Source organism: Triturus cristatus, chromosome 2_2, assembly GCF_964204655.1.
Source record: "Triturus cristatus chromosome 2_2, aTriCri1.1, whole genome shotgun sequence".
In the NCBI taxonomy this organism is placed as follows: Eukaryota; Metazoa; Chordata; class Amphibia; order Caudata; family Salamandridae; genus Triturus; species Triturus cristatus.
Window position 1 is genome coordinate 179,208,658 of NC_140582.1, and position 13,908 is coordinate 179,222,565.

Genomic DNA, 13,908 nt, shown 5'->3' on the forward strand with positions numbered 1-13,908 from the left:
TTTATTATTGTTACACTTGGCTTTTATGGCTATTTAGCCGAAATAAAGTATTGACTGACTGACTGACTAAGCAAGCTATTGCCCAGAGTCACATGGTGCTGGGCTAATCTGCCGCCGGCACCGGGGATCGAACCGTGATCCCCATATTCCGGAGTCTGTCGCCCTGGCCGCGGCGCCACACCTCTTCCCATCCCACCCTCTTCTATCGACAATAAATTACAACAGACACTTCTCCCAAATCAATACTTTAAAGCCAGGTAATGCATCCAAAAATACACAAGTCCCACAGACCAATAGTTTTCAAAATGTATTATCAAAATATATAAATCATTTGATAAATTAATTTTTGATATCACAAGTATACATCAAAGAATTATTTTCAAAACATCAACATTGTACATCAATTGTTAAGGAGCCCCATTAACATGATGAAGAACAGTGAACGTAATATACACATAAAAAAAGCAACAGAACAGAAAACAATACAGATTTGTTAACACAGATGAACAGAAAAGACAACAACAGTGAAGACATGCATACAATTACATACATACATCAAGTTTCAATAGTAATACACTAAATACATATAAGACAAGAAAAAGCAAGAGAAATGAACCGATGCGCTTTTCGGAAGTGAAATGTACACAAAACAATCCTTCATCAGGGCGCTGAGAGAACAAGTATATCAGTGGCCGCATGCCATCTATATATCATGCACTGTGGCTGGTTATATAGTGCAGGGGGCTCTGTGCCAATATGCGTTAAACACAGGTTTTCGGAATAGTATAGGACGCTGATTCAAAACGTTGGAGTGTTACGCTATAGCGGAGGATGCACACAATCCAAGGCACGAGGCACAGTTAATTCAATTGCCAATAATCCGAATAGACCTGTTCCTAGATATAGAACAGAGTATCTTGGTCCCGTGCTACAAGCAATTATGAACCTCCCAGCCGGGACTCACGCTTGTATGAATAGCCCGAATTTTTTTTAAAAATTAGCATCCAGCTCTGTAGCATTATATATGCATTCGGGGTATTATAGGTAAATCTTCAAGTTTCTTAAGCACAGATCCAAGTAGAAGCCGGTCTACGATGTCAATATGGCTGGTCTGCGGTATCCGTATAGAACCGAAATAGTATGTGCTCCATCAACAAACAGGCAATGAAGAACAGGTCCTGTAGGGCTAAACATAACCTTCCCCATTCCTCCAGCAGCCACCACTTATTGCCACCAAAACCCTATTGCTGCCATTTCTGGTGCCGCACTAATATAATTAAGACTATCAGTTTTTTGTGTTTACTGTTTTTACCTATCAATACAGACAGAAAACACAACCAACTATACAGTTGTCTTTATTTATTTTTAAGTATGGACACATTTTTGAATTTGTTCTTATTCTGAGTGATCTTTGATGGTGTCAGTTATGACTACTAAGCCAATAGTAGAACTTTGGAAGGTTGGGAGTTCCATTGAAAACAATGGAGTGCTTTGGGCTTCTAATGGCCGGAAGAAATCCGGAGCTCCAACATTATAATGTTTGTTCACAGCTATTACTGTGCACAAAAGGTCTCAAGGAGCCCGAGGGTATTTCTATCCCCTCAGGCTCCGTGAGGCTTTTTTAAATGTTTTTTTTACAAATTAGAAAATTCTGCCCTCTAGGGGCAAAATGTTTTAATAGCCTTAAAGCCCCCCGTAACGGGCTCTACCAGCCATTAAAGACCCGCTCCCTTGCTAAAGGCCCTCCCCTTCGGCAGGTGCCGTTAGGGCTGGAGCGGGACTTTAATGTCCAGTAGATCCCTCTATTGTGGGCTCTAATGCTATATTTGAACACTGGAATGTTGGGAGCTGCATTGAAATCAATGAAATAGCTCTGGTCTTAGCCTTTTACTCCAACATTCCAATGCTTGTCTATCTATTTCTCGCTTTTTAATTTAGACCATTCTACCCTCAGTGGGTGGAGTGTTCTAATAACCCTAACACTCTTGTGCCTCGGGTAACACCAGTTGCTAAAGGCCTTCTCGCACGTTATAGGCCCTTGCTTGCGGCTCATGCCTATAACTCGGGTTCAGTGCCTTTAACAACTGGAATAGCACTTGGCAGTGGGCTGTAAAGCTATAATAGGTGTGTAGACTATCACACAGGGCAGTTTATAAACACAAATAAAAACGTTTTTCTAATGAAGCTTTAATGTTGCATTGTACTAAAATGTTAAGTTCTTATGATTGCATTGCAGACGAGTGATGCATTACATATAGGGTCTTATACCACTAAAAGCCACGAGGCGTCCATCGGTTAAATAAATGTGGAAATATAGAAGTTTTTAATTAATCTTTTCACAAAACACAAAAATAATACAAATCAATATATATAAAAAGAGAACTACAAATACATATGGATAATTTCAGACTGAATGCGTAAAAAACAAATACCATAAAACTGGGAGGCCTATAAATAATTGAGGGACTGTTGATTTTCATTGCTGAAGATGGTCCTTTCATTATGTCTGTGGTGCTATGCTGATAATAGGACTGTCTCTTACGTTGCACAAGAGCCCTTTTGTTATAATTTGCATTCTATAGATATAATAAAAACACTGTAATCTGCAAAATAATGCAGATTAAAGTTATTTCTGTGCCAATTTTATAAAGTTTCTGTGGTTCATAGACCACAAAATAACGTAGAAATGTGTGTCATTGAGGAATATGACCAATATGTTCACTAGCTTAATCTGAAAACTACTGTACATGTTTGTGAATACCTACTTCAAGAGGTTACATGGCCGAAGATTACACTTTTTGTGCAGCCATGTGCTGGCCTACTAAATGTTTTGGTGTACCAAAGGTTCGATTAATCTGACCCAATAGTGGCAATATGATTAAATACCTACCACAAATTGAGAAGTGTTAGTACGAGTTGTTTGTAGCTAGTGCAACAATACCCCTTTTCTCCAGCAAAAAAAGGATGAAAAACAGAGCCTTGGCTCTTAGGAATCAAACATGTGTCTTTCAAGTTAGGTGCAGAGCTCTAGAATTGGCTCAGGATATATCATGAATATGAAAGACCACTGAAGAAGACCAAGCCACCAGGGGCTCAGACTCGGGAACACTCTCCACCACCGACTGTAGAAACCGAAGGCTTCCCTGCACTTACATCTTGATAAGGTCCTTGCAGCTATAGCGGACACCAAAGCCACTCTCCGGCAAGACGTAAGTGCAGTGACTGTGGGGCTAGATCTACTGTGTGCCAAATACCATAAACTATCTGACCTAGTCACAGACGTTGAAACTTCGATGGTGGAAATACAACCAGTGCAAAAAGTGCTGACCCACAGGGTAGAGGGTTTATCGGAAGGGTGCGCATCCTGGAAAGGTGAGCCAAGGATGTGGAGGGAGATAACAGCTGCAATAACATTAGAGTGGCGGGGCTCCCGGAGGGCGAAGAGGGGACTGACTTGGTGATGTATTTGGAAAATTGGCTCCTGACAGAAGTGGCGCAGAATCCCTTTATCCCCTTCTTTGCCCTGGAGAAGGCCCACAGTGTTCCGGCTCGCCCGCTGTCACCGGGCTGCCCGTCCCGCCCATGGTGGCTGGACTGTTCCACTATAGAGACAATCAGTATCCTCCAGAGAACGTGTGCAGATGGTCCCTTCTCGGTAGACAATGGCAAAGTCTCGGTGTTCCCCGACTTTACAGCATCGTCCAGGCAAAGCGAGCTTCGTTAAAAAGGTCCTCCGAGATGAAGGATTGCAATACTCCCTGATGTTTCCCACAAAACTTAGGATCATACTGGATGGCACAAATCACTTTTGTGATGAACTGGAAGGGGGTTGGAACTGGCTGGAGGCCTACAAAACTGGATCCACACTCCCCAAGGACCAGCCCACAACCAACTAAGCAAAGATCCAGAAAACATGCATAAGGGACCCTTTGTGGAAGATCCTTGAAGGACCTGCCCCCTCTCAAACTGAGCAGGAGTGGGTAGCTGCCCGGCTCTGGTGACTGAGATAGCCATGACACAGAAGACAAACACTGACACGAGCCTTCACCTTAGAGACCTACTTGCTGGGATTGTTCGCCAGACAACGGACATGGAATGTGGGCACTACATTCTTAGATTTAGTTCTGGCCTTGGCTAAAATACATATAGTCATGGTGTGGAAATCTGGGACAGGTCCCGCCATTGAGACTTGGTTGAAGGGTGTCACTGTTTGGGTGTGAGCGAAGAGAGAGCGCTGCTTAAAGAAGACGACTGTGGTATACGTAGACTCCCAATAGCATGGTTGTGGGCGGAGGTGCTAAAGACTTGGGAGCACCCAGGAGGAGGCTGCAGGGGATGGGGTGGACGGCCGGGGTAGGCCAGCCAAAAGATCTGGAGTTGAGCCCCTTGACAATTCTGTTGAAGATGATGATGGGCTCTAACAAAGACGTGCTGCACTGTGCGTGTGGGGACTCACACTGCAACGCGTGGATGCGGAATTACGGGACACGGGGTGGTTCCTTCCTACTACCTCAAAATATATCCCCCCCCCCTTCTGCACCCCTCCTCGCCACTTATTCCCCCCTATCATATGTCTTCCCTCTGCAACTATCACCTTGGCTGAGCCCTTTCCCCCCTCTACCTCCCAGTCCCACACCCCTCACCTACCGGCCACCACACAGCCTGATATCTCCTTCCTATGTGACACCCATATGGGGCGGGAAGATATTCTCCAAGACGAATTGGATTGTTTTTACTTGTTCTTTGTTTATTTAAGTGTATAGGCCTCTACAAACACACTTAAGAGTTTCATTAAATTGTCAACTTATGAAAATGATCAATTGGCAAAAGCTCTCCAAACAACCTTGGAGATGAACAACTGGTGGGGTTGGCTGAAACATGAGTACACAGTTGAGGGGAAGGGGTGTATTATGTACAGCGAAGTGCCTTGTTGTTCTGCCCGGTGATACCAGGAGATCAGATGCTTTTACACTTGAATGAAATCTACTGTATTAACATATATGGTTTCCTTTTTGTTGCAACAAAACCCTAAGAGTATAGTAATATGTCTGTTAGAGGAAGGACAAGTAACATCTGTGTCTCCCACTGTACACTTTGGAACTTCCAAGATCGGACCAAACATTTCTTCGTCTTTTATGTGAATAATGACATAAATATGTATCTGTATTATTACATTGAAATGCTAGTAAGCATACGTTTAAAAACAAAAAAAGACCACTGAAGAAGAAATGTGCACTCCAAGAACAGATCGGATAGGCATAGTCCCCTTTCACCCCCTGACGTCTGTTTACAATTAAAAAAAAAATCCAGTGTGGTCTGTCCAAAAAAATTGAAAACGTTGAGTCGATGCATATGTTCCTTCACTGTAGTTGAAAGTTTTGTGTAGCTTGCATCATTTTCTTGGCAAATTATCTTCCTGGTAAACGCTTCTGTCATTAAAGTTTCTGTGAAATGTCAGAGCCCGTTTGCTTACGTATCGCATTTTGTTTACCTGATTTATTTTTGATTAAGCCTCTACGATCTGAACGTAGCTTTTTGTTTGAGTAAAGTGCTGACAGGTCTCTTACTTGGAGCAAAAAAAAATGCACCCTACCGTGTTTTTAATATTGACATATGTGCTTATTCATCTTGTCGCACATTCCCCCGTCGGCCTGTCATTTTCTTTTGTTTGCTTGCTTCTGTTGTCGGCATGTGTTTGTTTTAATTCCTCCTGATGAACTTTGTTTCGAACTTGGCCTTTAAGGCACCCTCTTACACTTTCATTTACTCTTGCCTCAAGTTTCTCAAAGCTGCTGTGAGCTCTTAAGAAAACATTCTTAGATGAGTTTTGATTTAGGGCGTGTATTCCATTCAGCATTTATTGTGGACATTTGCTAGGAAACACCATCAAACAAAAAGTACTCATTTATATCGCATCATTTGAAGTTAGGCGATAAGCTACGGAGTACAAGTGACGTGACCGTGATGAAGTGCTTTATTATACCTTCAGAGAGTACAGTTCCTGCCTGCGTGCCTTTCTGTGTGAGTTTTGTGCCACTGGGCCGCGAGGTGCGGCGCGGATCCGTTTTCACAGACCACTGTTTAATTAATAATTCCTTTGTCCTCGGAATAGAGGGTCCCTCGTGTGCCCAGCATAAATATCGCATCTCATGTATCAGAGGCTAGGATTATGAGCTAGAGTCTCGGATTTATAAAACGATGATTTGTGGTAACTTTGAAGAAGCGAACCTCCCCATAGTAACCGGGCGCACCTGTCATTTATCAAAGTCATGTGCTTTGACATCCGCGCCCTACGTTAAGCACCAGAGCACGGAAGACTGATTCCAATGCACGAGAGAAGGAATGTACCAGTTTCCAAAACAATAGGGGGCTTTGTCGAAGAGGCGCAGTAATGCGCACTGCTAAGGTACGGTCTTGCGTAACCTGGCTACATGCAGTGAAACGGCTGTCACGCGCATGTAACTTCTGTAATTATTCACCTCTGATCAGTTCCTAATTCGAGATAAATGTTGACGTCACATGGACACCTCGCTGGTCGCGTCGTCGTCCAGACGGTCTCACCCTCCCTGTGGACCTGTCTCAGGTCTGTCCTGTCAGTAGGACTTGTACTTCCTCTTGGAAACTTTCATCGCGCACCTCGGAATTGGTGCTTTCCGGTCCTTCAGCGTGTTTCCCTCTCTTCCAGGAGGTCTCGCTCTTCTGCCCTCTTCGGGGTCTTCTTCAATTCTGCCCTCTTCGGGGTCTTCTTCAATTCTGCCCTCTTCGGGGAGTCCGTGATTCTGGTGGTCTAACCGACCACTGCTCCGACCTCTTTCTGGTCGCCTCTGCTTGGCGTGCTTCCGACTGCTCCCTTCGTTTTCTCTGCTGGATGCGCTTGCTGCGCATTCTGTTCAGTCTTCTGTTCCTGAGACTGTAGCAGCTGTTCCTGTGTTGCTGCGCACTTGCTTGGTGTTGTATTTCCTGTTCAACAACTACGTGTGGAGTTGCCTCTCTTTTGTGCAGTCTCTGTATGCCCTGGCAGTCTTTACTGTAATTTCACTATGGTGCACGGTCTTACCTTTAGCGCTCTCCTCCCATCACTTGGGTTAGTTTCTCTCGCACTGTGCCCTGTGGGAGCTTCATCGAGCAGGGGAAACCACTGCAGTAAGGGCTGCTTTCTCACCTCCTACCATCACACCGTTCTCTTCACTTTGCCTCAATCGTTCTCTATATTGTAGCAACATGCAGATTGCCTTTCTGTGCACTCTCCTTTAGCCTTGTTTTTACACGCAGGCAGCCTTCATTGTGTTCCTGTCAGCACTGCCGTTTATTTTCTTTCGAAGGTGTCGTACTGCTCTAGATGGCACTGTTTGAACTACCATTGAGAGATCTGTCTCCTCAGCAGCTTCGACAATCCGCCGACCCTTGACCCCATCTTCGCAGGAGGGACAAATATCCGCTTCAGCCACACCACCCAGCCCCTCTGGACAGACCACCACGGCGTCCATTTTACCTTCAACACCACCACGCACCCAAGCCTGCCCCTCACCCACCACGAAGGAACAGAGCAAGGTCACAGAGGAACACCTCAACAGCACCCTCTTTCAAGACCCCCCCCCAGCACCTCGACTGACACCAACTCCGCAGCCAAAGAATTTCACCGCTGGATCTCCTGCTGCGCCGACAAGCTCGCACCCCTCCAACACCCTGCCAAACAGCACCCTCTGAAGGCCGCCTGGTTCACCACAGAACTTCAAGAAGTCAGGCACTCCTGTAGACGCCTAGAGAAAACCTGGCGAAACCAGAAAACCATGGAAGCACGGAACAACCACAGGAGTGCCCTGAAGGAATACCACCAGCGCATAAGAGACACTAAACAGACCTTCATAAGAGACAAAGTCCAGACCAACACGACCAACGCCAAGGAACTGTTCAATGTCATACAGCACTTCACCAAACTGCCAAGTGAAGCCACGAATGTCACACCTTCCCAGGAACTCTGCAACAAGCTCAGCTCCTACTTCCATCTGAAGATCAAGGCCCTCTACGACCACTTCAGTGAACAGATGCCGGATACCACCCCCCTCTCCACCACCACAGATAAGCCAACCGTCATGACCTAGAATCCCGCCACAGTCGAACACATCACCGCAACCATGAAGAAAACCCACTCAGGAGCTCCAACGGACCCCTGCCCACCACACATATTCCACAGGGCCGCTGTCGCAATCGGACCCGAACTAGGACGGACCATCAACGCCTCCCTCAGATCTGGCATTCTCCCAGATGACTGAAAGCGGGCGGAGGTTAAACCCCTCCTCAAGAAGCCATCGGCCGACCTAACAGACCTGAAAAACTACCGACCTATGTCTCTCCTTCCCTTCATGGCCAAAGTCACCGAGAGACTCGTGAACGCCCAGCTGACCGCTTTCATCGAAGAGAACTCCATCCTAGATGCCTCAGAATCTGGATTCTTCAGCAACCAGTGCACCGAGACCGCCCTCCTTGCCGCCACTGATGACATCTACATACTACTCACCCAGGGACACACTGCGGCCCTCATCCTTCTAGACCTCTCCGCAGCCTTCGTCACCATCTCACATCGCACGCTCACAGCCAGACTTCACGACGCGGGGGGTACAAGGAGCCGCCCTTGACTGTATCCAATCGTTCCTCTCCGGCAGAACCCAGAGGATCAGACTCCCTCCCTTCCTCTCCAAACCCACCGATATCAACTGCAGAGTACCCCAAGGATCATCGCCCAGCCCCACGCTCTTCAACATCTACATGGCCCCCCTCGCCACCATCGTCAGACAGCATGGGCTCAGCATAGTATCCTACACTGGCGACACCTAGCTCATCCTCTCGCTCACGAAGAATCCCGAAGACACCAGGCTCTGCTTCCATGAAGGAATGAAGGACGTCGCAGCTTGGATGAAAGACAGCTGTTTGAAGCTCAACTCAGAGAAAACCGAGGTCCTCATCCTCGGACCCTGCACCTCCGCCTGGGACAATACTTGGTGGCCTTCCGCCCTCGGGAAGCCACCCACCCCTACAGACCACACACGAAACCTCAGCATCATCCTCGACTCCTCCCTCACTATGAACCGCCAGATCAACGCCGTCGCTTCCACCCGTTTCAACTGTCTACGCATCCTCTGTAAGACCTTCAAATGGATCCCCCCGATTGCAGAAGGACCGTCACCCACGCGCTCATTACCAGCAGACTGGACTACGGCAACGCCCTATATGCCGGAATCAACAGAACTCTATTACACAAATTCCGAACCACCCAGAGCGTCGCAGCCAGACTCATCTTCGGGACACCACATCACAAGCACATGACCCAACACCTACAAGACCTCCACTGGTTCCCCGTAGAGAAGAGGGTCACCTTCAAAATCCTCATCCACACCTACAAATCCCTCAACAACATCGGACCCAAATACCTCAACAAAAGAGTCTCCTTCCACGTACCCAAGAGGAACCTCTGCTCCGCCGACCTCGCCCTAGCAGAGGTCCCCCGCATCCCCAGAAACAGAGCAGGAGGGAGAGCCTTCTCCTACATCGCAGCCAAGACCTGGAACAAACTCCCTGTGAACATCAGACTCTCCCCGACCCTGCACACGTTCAGGAAGGACCTCAAGACCTGGCTCTTCGACGGTTCCGGAGCAGTCCCCCGCCTCCCCCGCCCCCCCCTCCCTCCTGCCCCCAGAGCCTTGAGAACCTCACAGGTGATTAGTGCACTTTATAAATCCCTGATTGATTGAGGGTTAAAAAGACCTAAAGGTCTGTGGTGGTCAAGCTTTCCCGTGTCCTTCCGCCCAGCTCTAGCTTTACGCCTAAGAGCACTTGGAATACTGGAACTTTTAGGTCCGCCTTGATATCAGGAAGTCCTTGCACAGTGCTGTAGGTGTATAGCTATGACTGGCTGTAGGCATCGCTTCTGAATTTGTGCTCTTGGCAGTAGTGCAAGTCTAAGATGGCATTTTTTTCATCTGGCCTTTGTGTACCAAAGTGGGTCCAGCTATAGTAAGGTAAATGCCATGCTTTTGATTTTATCATCTTTAGATCGCAGTAATAAACAATAGCTGTGTAATAAAAGAAAGATGATGCAGAATTATTGGGGTTTGAAAAGTAAAAAAAGAAAAAGCATATATTTTATGTAAATTTGCTCTACGTTTGTAGATCAGATGTTTATTTCCTCACTCTTTTTCCCCATCTACCTAGCTCCTGCAAGCGGAAAGGCACCAAGCAATGCAGGAACTGCTCCAAACAAGAAGCCTGGGTTGCAGCCTTCAGAGACCGAGCAAGACACACTGGTACAGAAACCAGAGCACATCCCTGCTGGGACCCGAACACCAATGTGTGCCCACTGTAACATGGTGATAAGGTCTGTAGAAAGCAATTACAGTTTAATGAATTATTAGTGACAGTTTTTATGCAATCTGCCAAATAATTGTTTGTTGTTGAAAAATGTTCCGGCTGACACAAAAAAATAAATAATACATAGGTCGTGGGTTGCCTTCACCATCAAAAGTAAAGGTTTCCACATATTTTTGCAAAATCTGCAGTTTTCGGGGAAAGACTTGTAAAAACTTGGAAACAGGTTGATTTCAAGCAAATGTATTAGTTGCCCACTCATATCAAATCTTTCTCCAAGACATTGGTACCTGGCTTTCCAAATTTATTTTCCAGTCACTGATCATCAAACCTGCCCTAGTAAAAATTAAGATTTCTAACTTAAACCTAAACTTATTTTTTTCCTTTTGCGTGATCCATAATCTCCAGGGTTTTCCTCTGCACTTCGTGTGAGATATTTTTAATTCTGAGAAGTGTTCACCATGTGTTTCTTATGCATCCAATTTTCAATGTAATTATTTATTTTACTATTTATGCACCAATGAGTTGCGGTGACCTCTTTATAGTACAAGGAGAAACAGGGGTAGGAATGAGACCCAGTTGGGATAACATAAACTGCACGGAGGAGCAAGAGTTAAAGTGAAGGAAGTGGGGAGTCCTGGGTGTAGATACTTGAGAGTCAAAAACATTTTTGCACACTTTAGTATTGTGCGCACTTTTGAAGGATGTTAGGGTCCATCGCATTTCATAATACTATGCCCCATCCTTGCATGGTTCTACGGCTGACTTTTTCCTGATGGTCGGCATGTCGATCAGGTTGTTGTTGTTCAGTCGGAGAGGCTGACGCTGTGTAAAGTTTCTGGAGATAGTCATTTGGGCGATGGTTTAATCATGTGACTCTTAATTGTATAGAACTGGCCTTTGAAAACATATAATGAACTAAAAATCTTCCTTCTTTTATAATGCCCTTGGTAATGTTAAAAATAGGCCCAAAGAACTCTTCAATCTCATTAAGCAACAAACTTCCAAACCCACATCGACACTAGCAGCGGCCTCCGAAGATCTATGTGATAACTTTGCCAACTTCTTAAATGACGAAATCACCAAGATAGAACTCTCCCTGGACGTTCACCATAGTCCACCTGGCAGTAAATTGCCACCAGTGACGGAAGAGATCACTCCCAAGCACCCCGCAAACCTATGGAAATCTTTCAATCCCATCTCCGAAGCAGAGATAATCAAAATGATTTCCAACTCCAAACCATCAGCACACTTCTTGGATCTCATACCTGCCCAACTGGCCAAAAAGCTCAAACCCTCCCTATCCCCACTCTGGACCGAGATTATAAACTGCTCTCTAAGCATTGGAGTCATGCCGGATTGTCTCAAAATCGGCCAAGTCACAACTCTACTGAAAAAAACGGGCTCCGACACAAACAATCTGAACAACTTCAGACCCATCTCCAACCTCCCTCTCCTAGAGGAAATCCTGAAAAGATGTGTTTTCCTCCAACTTACTCAACACCTGGACAGCACCAACCTTCTTGACCCCCACCAATCGAGTTTCATAAAAGGATGCAGCACAGAGACAGCGATCCTAAATATAATAGACGATATGCACAAATCTCTTGACACAGGTCAATGTTGCCTACTCATACTCCTGGACCTATCGGCAGCCTTCGACACGGTTGACCACAGATTTCTCATAAAGACACTTAATGAAAGGGTTGGAGAAGAAGAGGTGGTCTTACAATAGTTCACTTCTTTTCTACAAAACCACACCTAAAGAATCAAAATCAAAAAATTCTTATCAGACCTACTCCCTGTTAGCAGGGGTGTCCCACAAGGATCAGTTCTCTCGCCGCATCTATATGGAACCACTTACCACCATATTAAAAAAACAACAACATTCCCTTCCACCTCTATGCTGACGATACTCAGATCTATCTGGAAACCTCCTCCATCGAAGACTTTCAGAGACTGAACGACACTCTGAGAGAAGTCCAGCACTGGTTATCACACAACCACCTGAAACTAAATCAAGACAAGTCAGAAAAACTCATCATCTCCACAAAGGAGAAGAACCCCCAAATCACAGAATGGTTAAAAGCTATTGATGCTCTCAATCAGAACCCCACCCCAGCCGATTCTGTAAAATCGCTGGGAATCACTCTGGACCCTAAGTTCGACATGAGTAAACACATCAAGAACACTGCAAAGAGCGCCTTCCTCAAACTACTCAACAAAATAAAACCCTTCATCCCTCCCAATGACCTCAAACAAGCCACTCAATCCCTGGTGCTGTCAAGACTAGACTACGGAAATGCAACCCTCACAGGATCAGCAAAATCTCACCTAGCTCCCCTCAGACCAACTCTGAACGGAGCAGCTAGAATGGTCACCGGAGTCAAGAAATATGAACACATCTCGCCTGCACTTAGAGAGCTAAAATGGCTCCCAATCGAAATGCGTGCCAACCTCATAACTGCCTGCCTCACACACAAAGCACTGCACACAGGAAATCCTGCCTACCTGGCCTCAAAACTCCAGAAGGCCGGTCAGGCAAGAAGCCTAAGGAGTAGCAACACCCTGCTCCTTATCCCTCCGAAAACTCGCAAACAGAAAAATGCACCTAGCTCCTTCGCAGGAAGTGCGCCCAAAATCTGGAACTCCATACCAATCCATATCAGGACCAATCTCTCCTACCTAAATTTCAAAACGCAGCTCAAAGACCTCTTCCTTAATCGATCACTCACTAATGGATAGCTAAAACCTAGCTAACGAAGCCTGCCTATAGCAGCATTCAGACACTTTGACACTAAGACCGTACCTCATTAATCTCGCCTAGAGTCACGGTGCTTTCTTCGACGACATTTCTGTGAAGCGTCATTAGACACGGTACACCCTACTATGCTAACATATCTTATGAAGGACAATGTGCTCTTTTTCGAAGATACTCTGTGATGCGTCCTGACTCACTGTACATATTACTGTGTAAATTTATCTTACGTGTGATAATGCTGTAAAGCGCTCTGATAACCTCGGGTCTAGCTAGCGCTATATAAAACTCTTAAATAATTAATAATAATACTTTGCATCCAGCAGGTTGCATTGCACTCAGCATTAAGTGGGTGGAGAGAGTTGATATTGCACCAATACCAAACATACATTTTTCTTTAAAGAAGCGCTCAAGTCACATTCTCCAGTTTTGTGCATTCAATTGTATAATAAAAAAGAATCTCAATTTAAAACCCCAAAGTTCATTAAGAGCCTTTTAAAATGTAATTTCAGAAAATGTATTGCCTGCACCACCCGAATGGAATACATGTCTAACTCTGAACTGTAAATAAAGTTTTGAAATTCAGCTCTACCATTCTAAGGATGATTGTGATGTCTCAGCGGACCACAGGTTTGAAGTTTTAGTGCTCAGGTTCTCAGACTGCCTCAAGAATATGTTTGGAAGAGCTTACTTCCTTCACTATTTTGCCCAATTCCCACTCACAATCCATTTTTCATCAAACCAAAGATTTTAGAAGAGATGTGCGCATTAGAGATCCTGCAGTGAGG

The 13,908-nt window shown here is 45.5% G+C and overlaps 1 protein-coding gene across 4 annotated transcripts in view; it reads left to right on the plus strand.

Annotated features, from left to right (window-relative positions):
- The window catches only part of PDLIM5 (PDZ and LIM domain 5), a 565,292-nt gene that overhangs the window by 477,144 nt on the left and 74,240 nt on the right, over window positions 1-13,908 (plus strand). For all 4 annotated transcript variants that reach the window (XM_085641149.1, XM_085641152.1, XM_085641151.1 and 1 more), the window contains one exon: window positions 10,210-10,372. In XM_085641149.1, coding sequence (XP_085497275.1) covers window positions 10,210-10,372 — 163 coding nt within the window. The remainder of the gene's footprint in view (window positions 1-10,209; window positions 10,373-13,908) is intronic.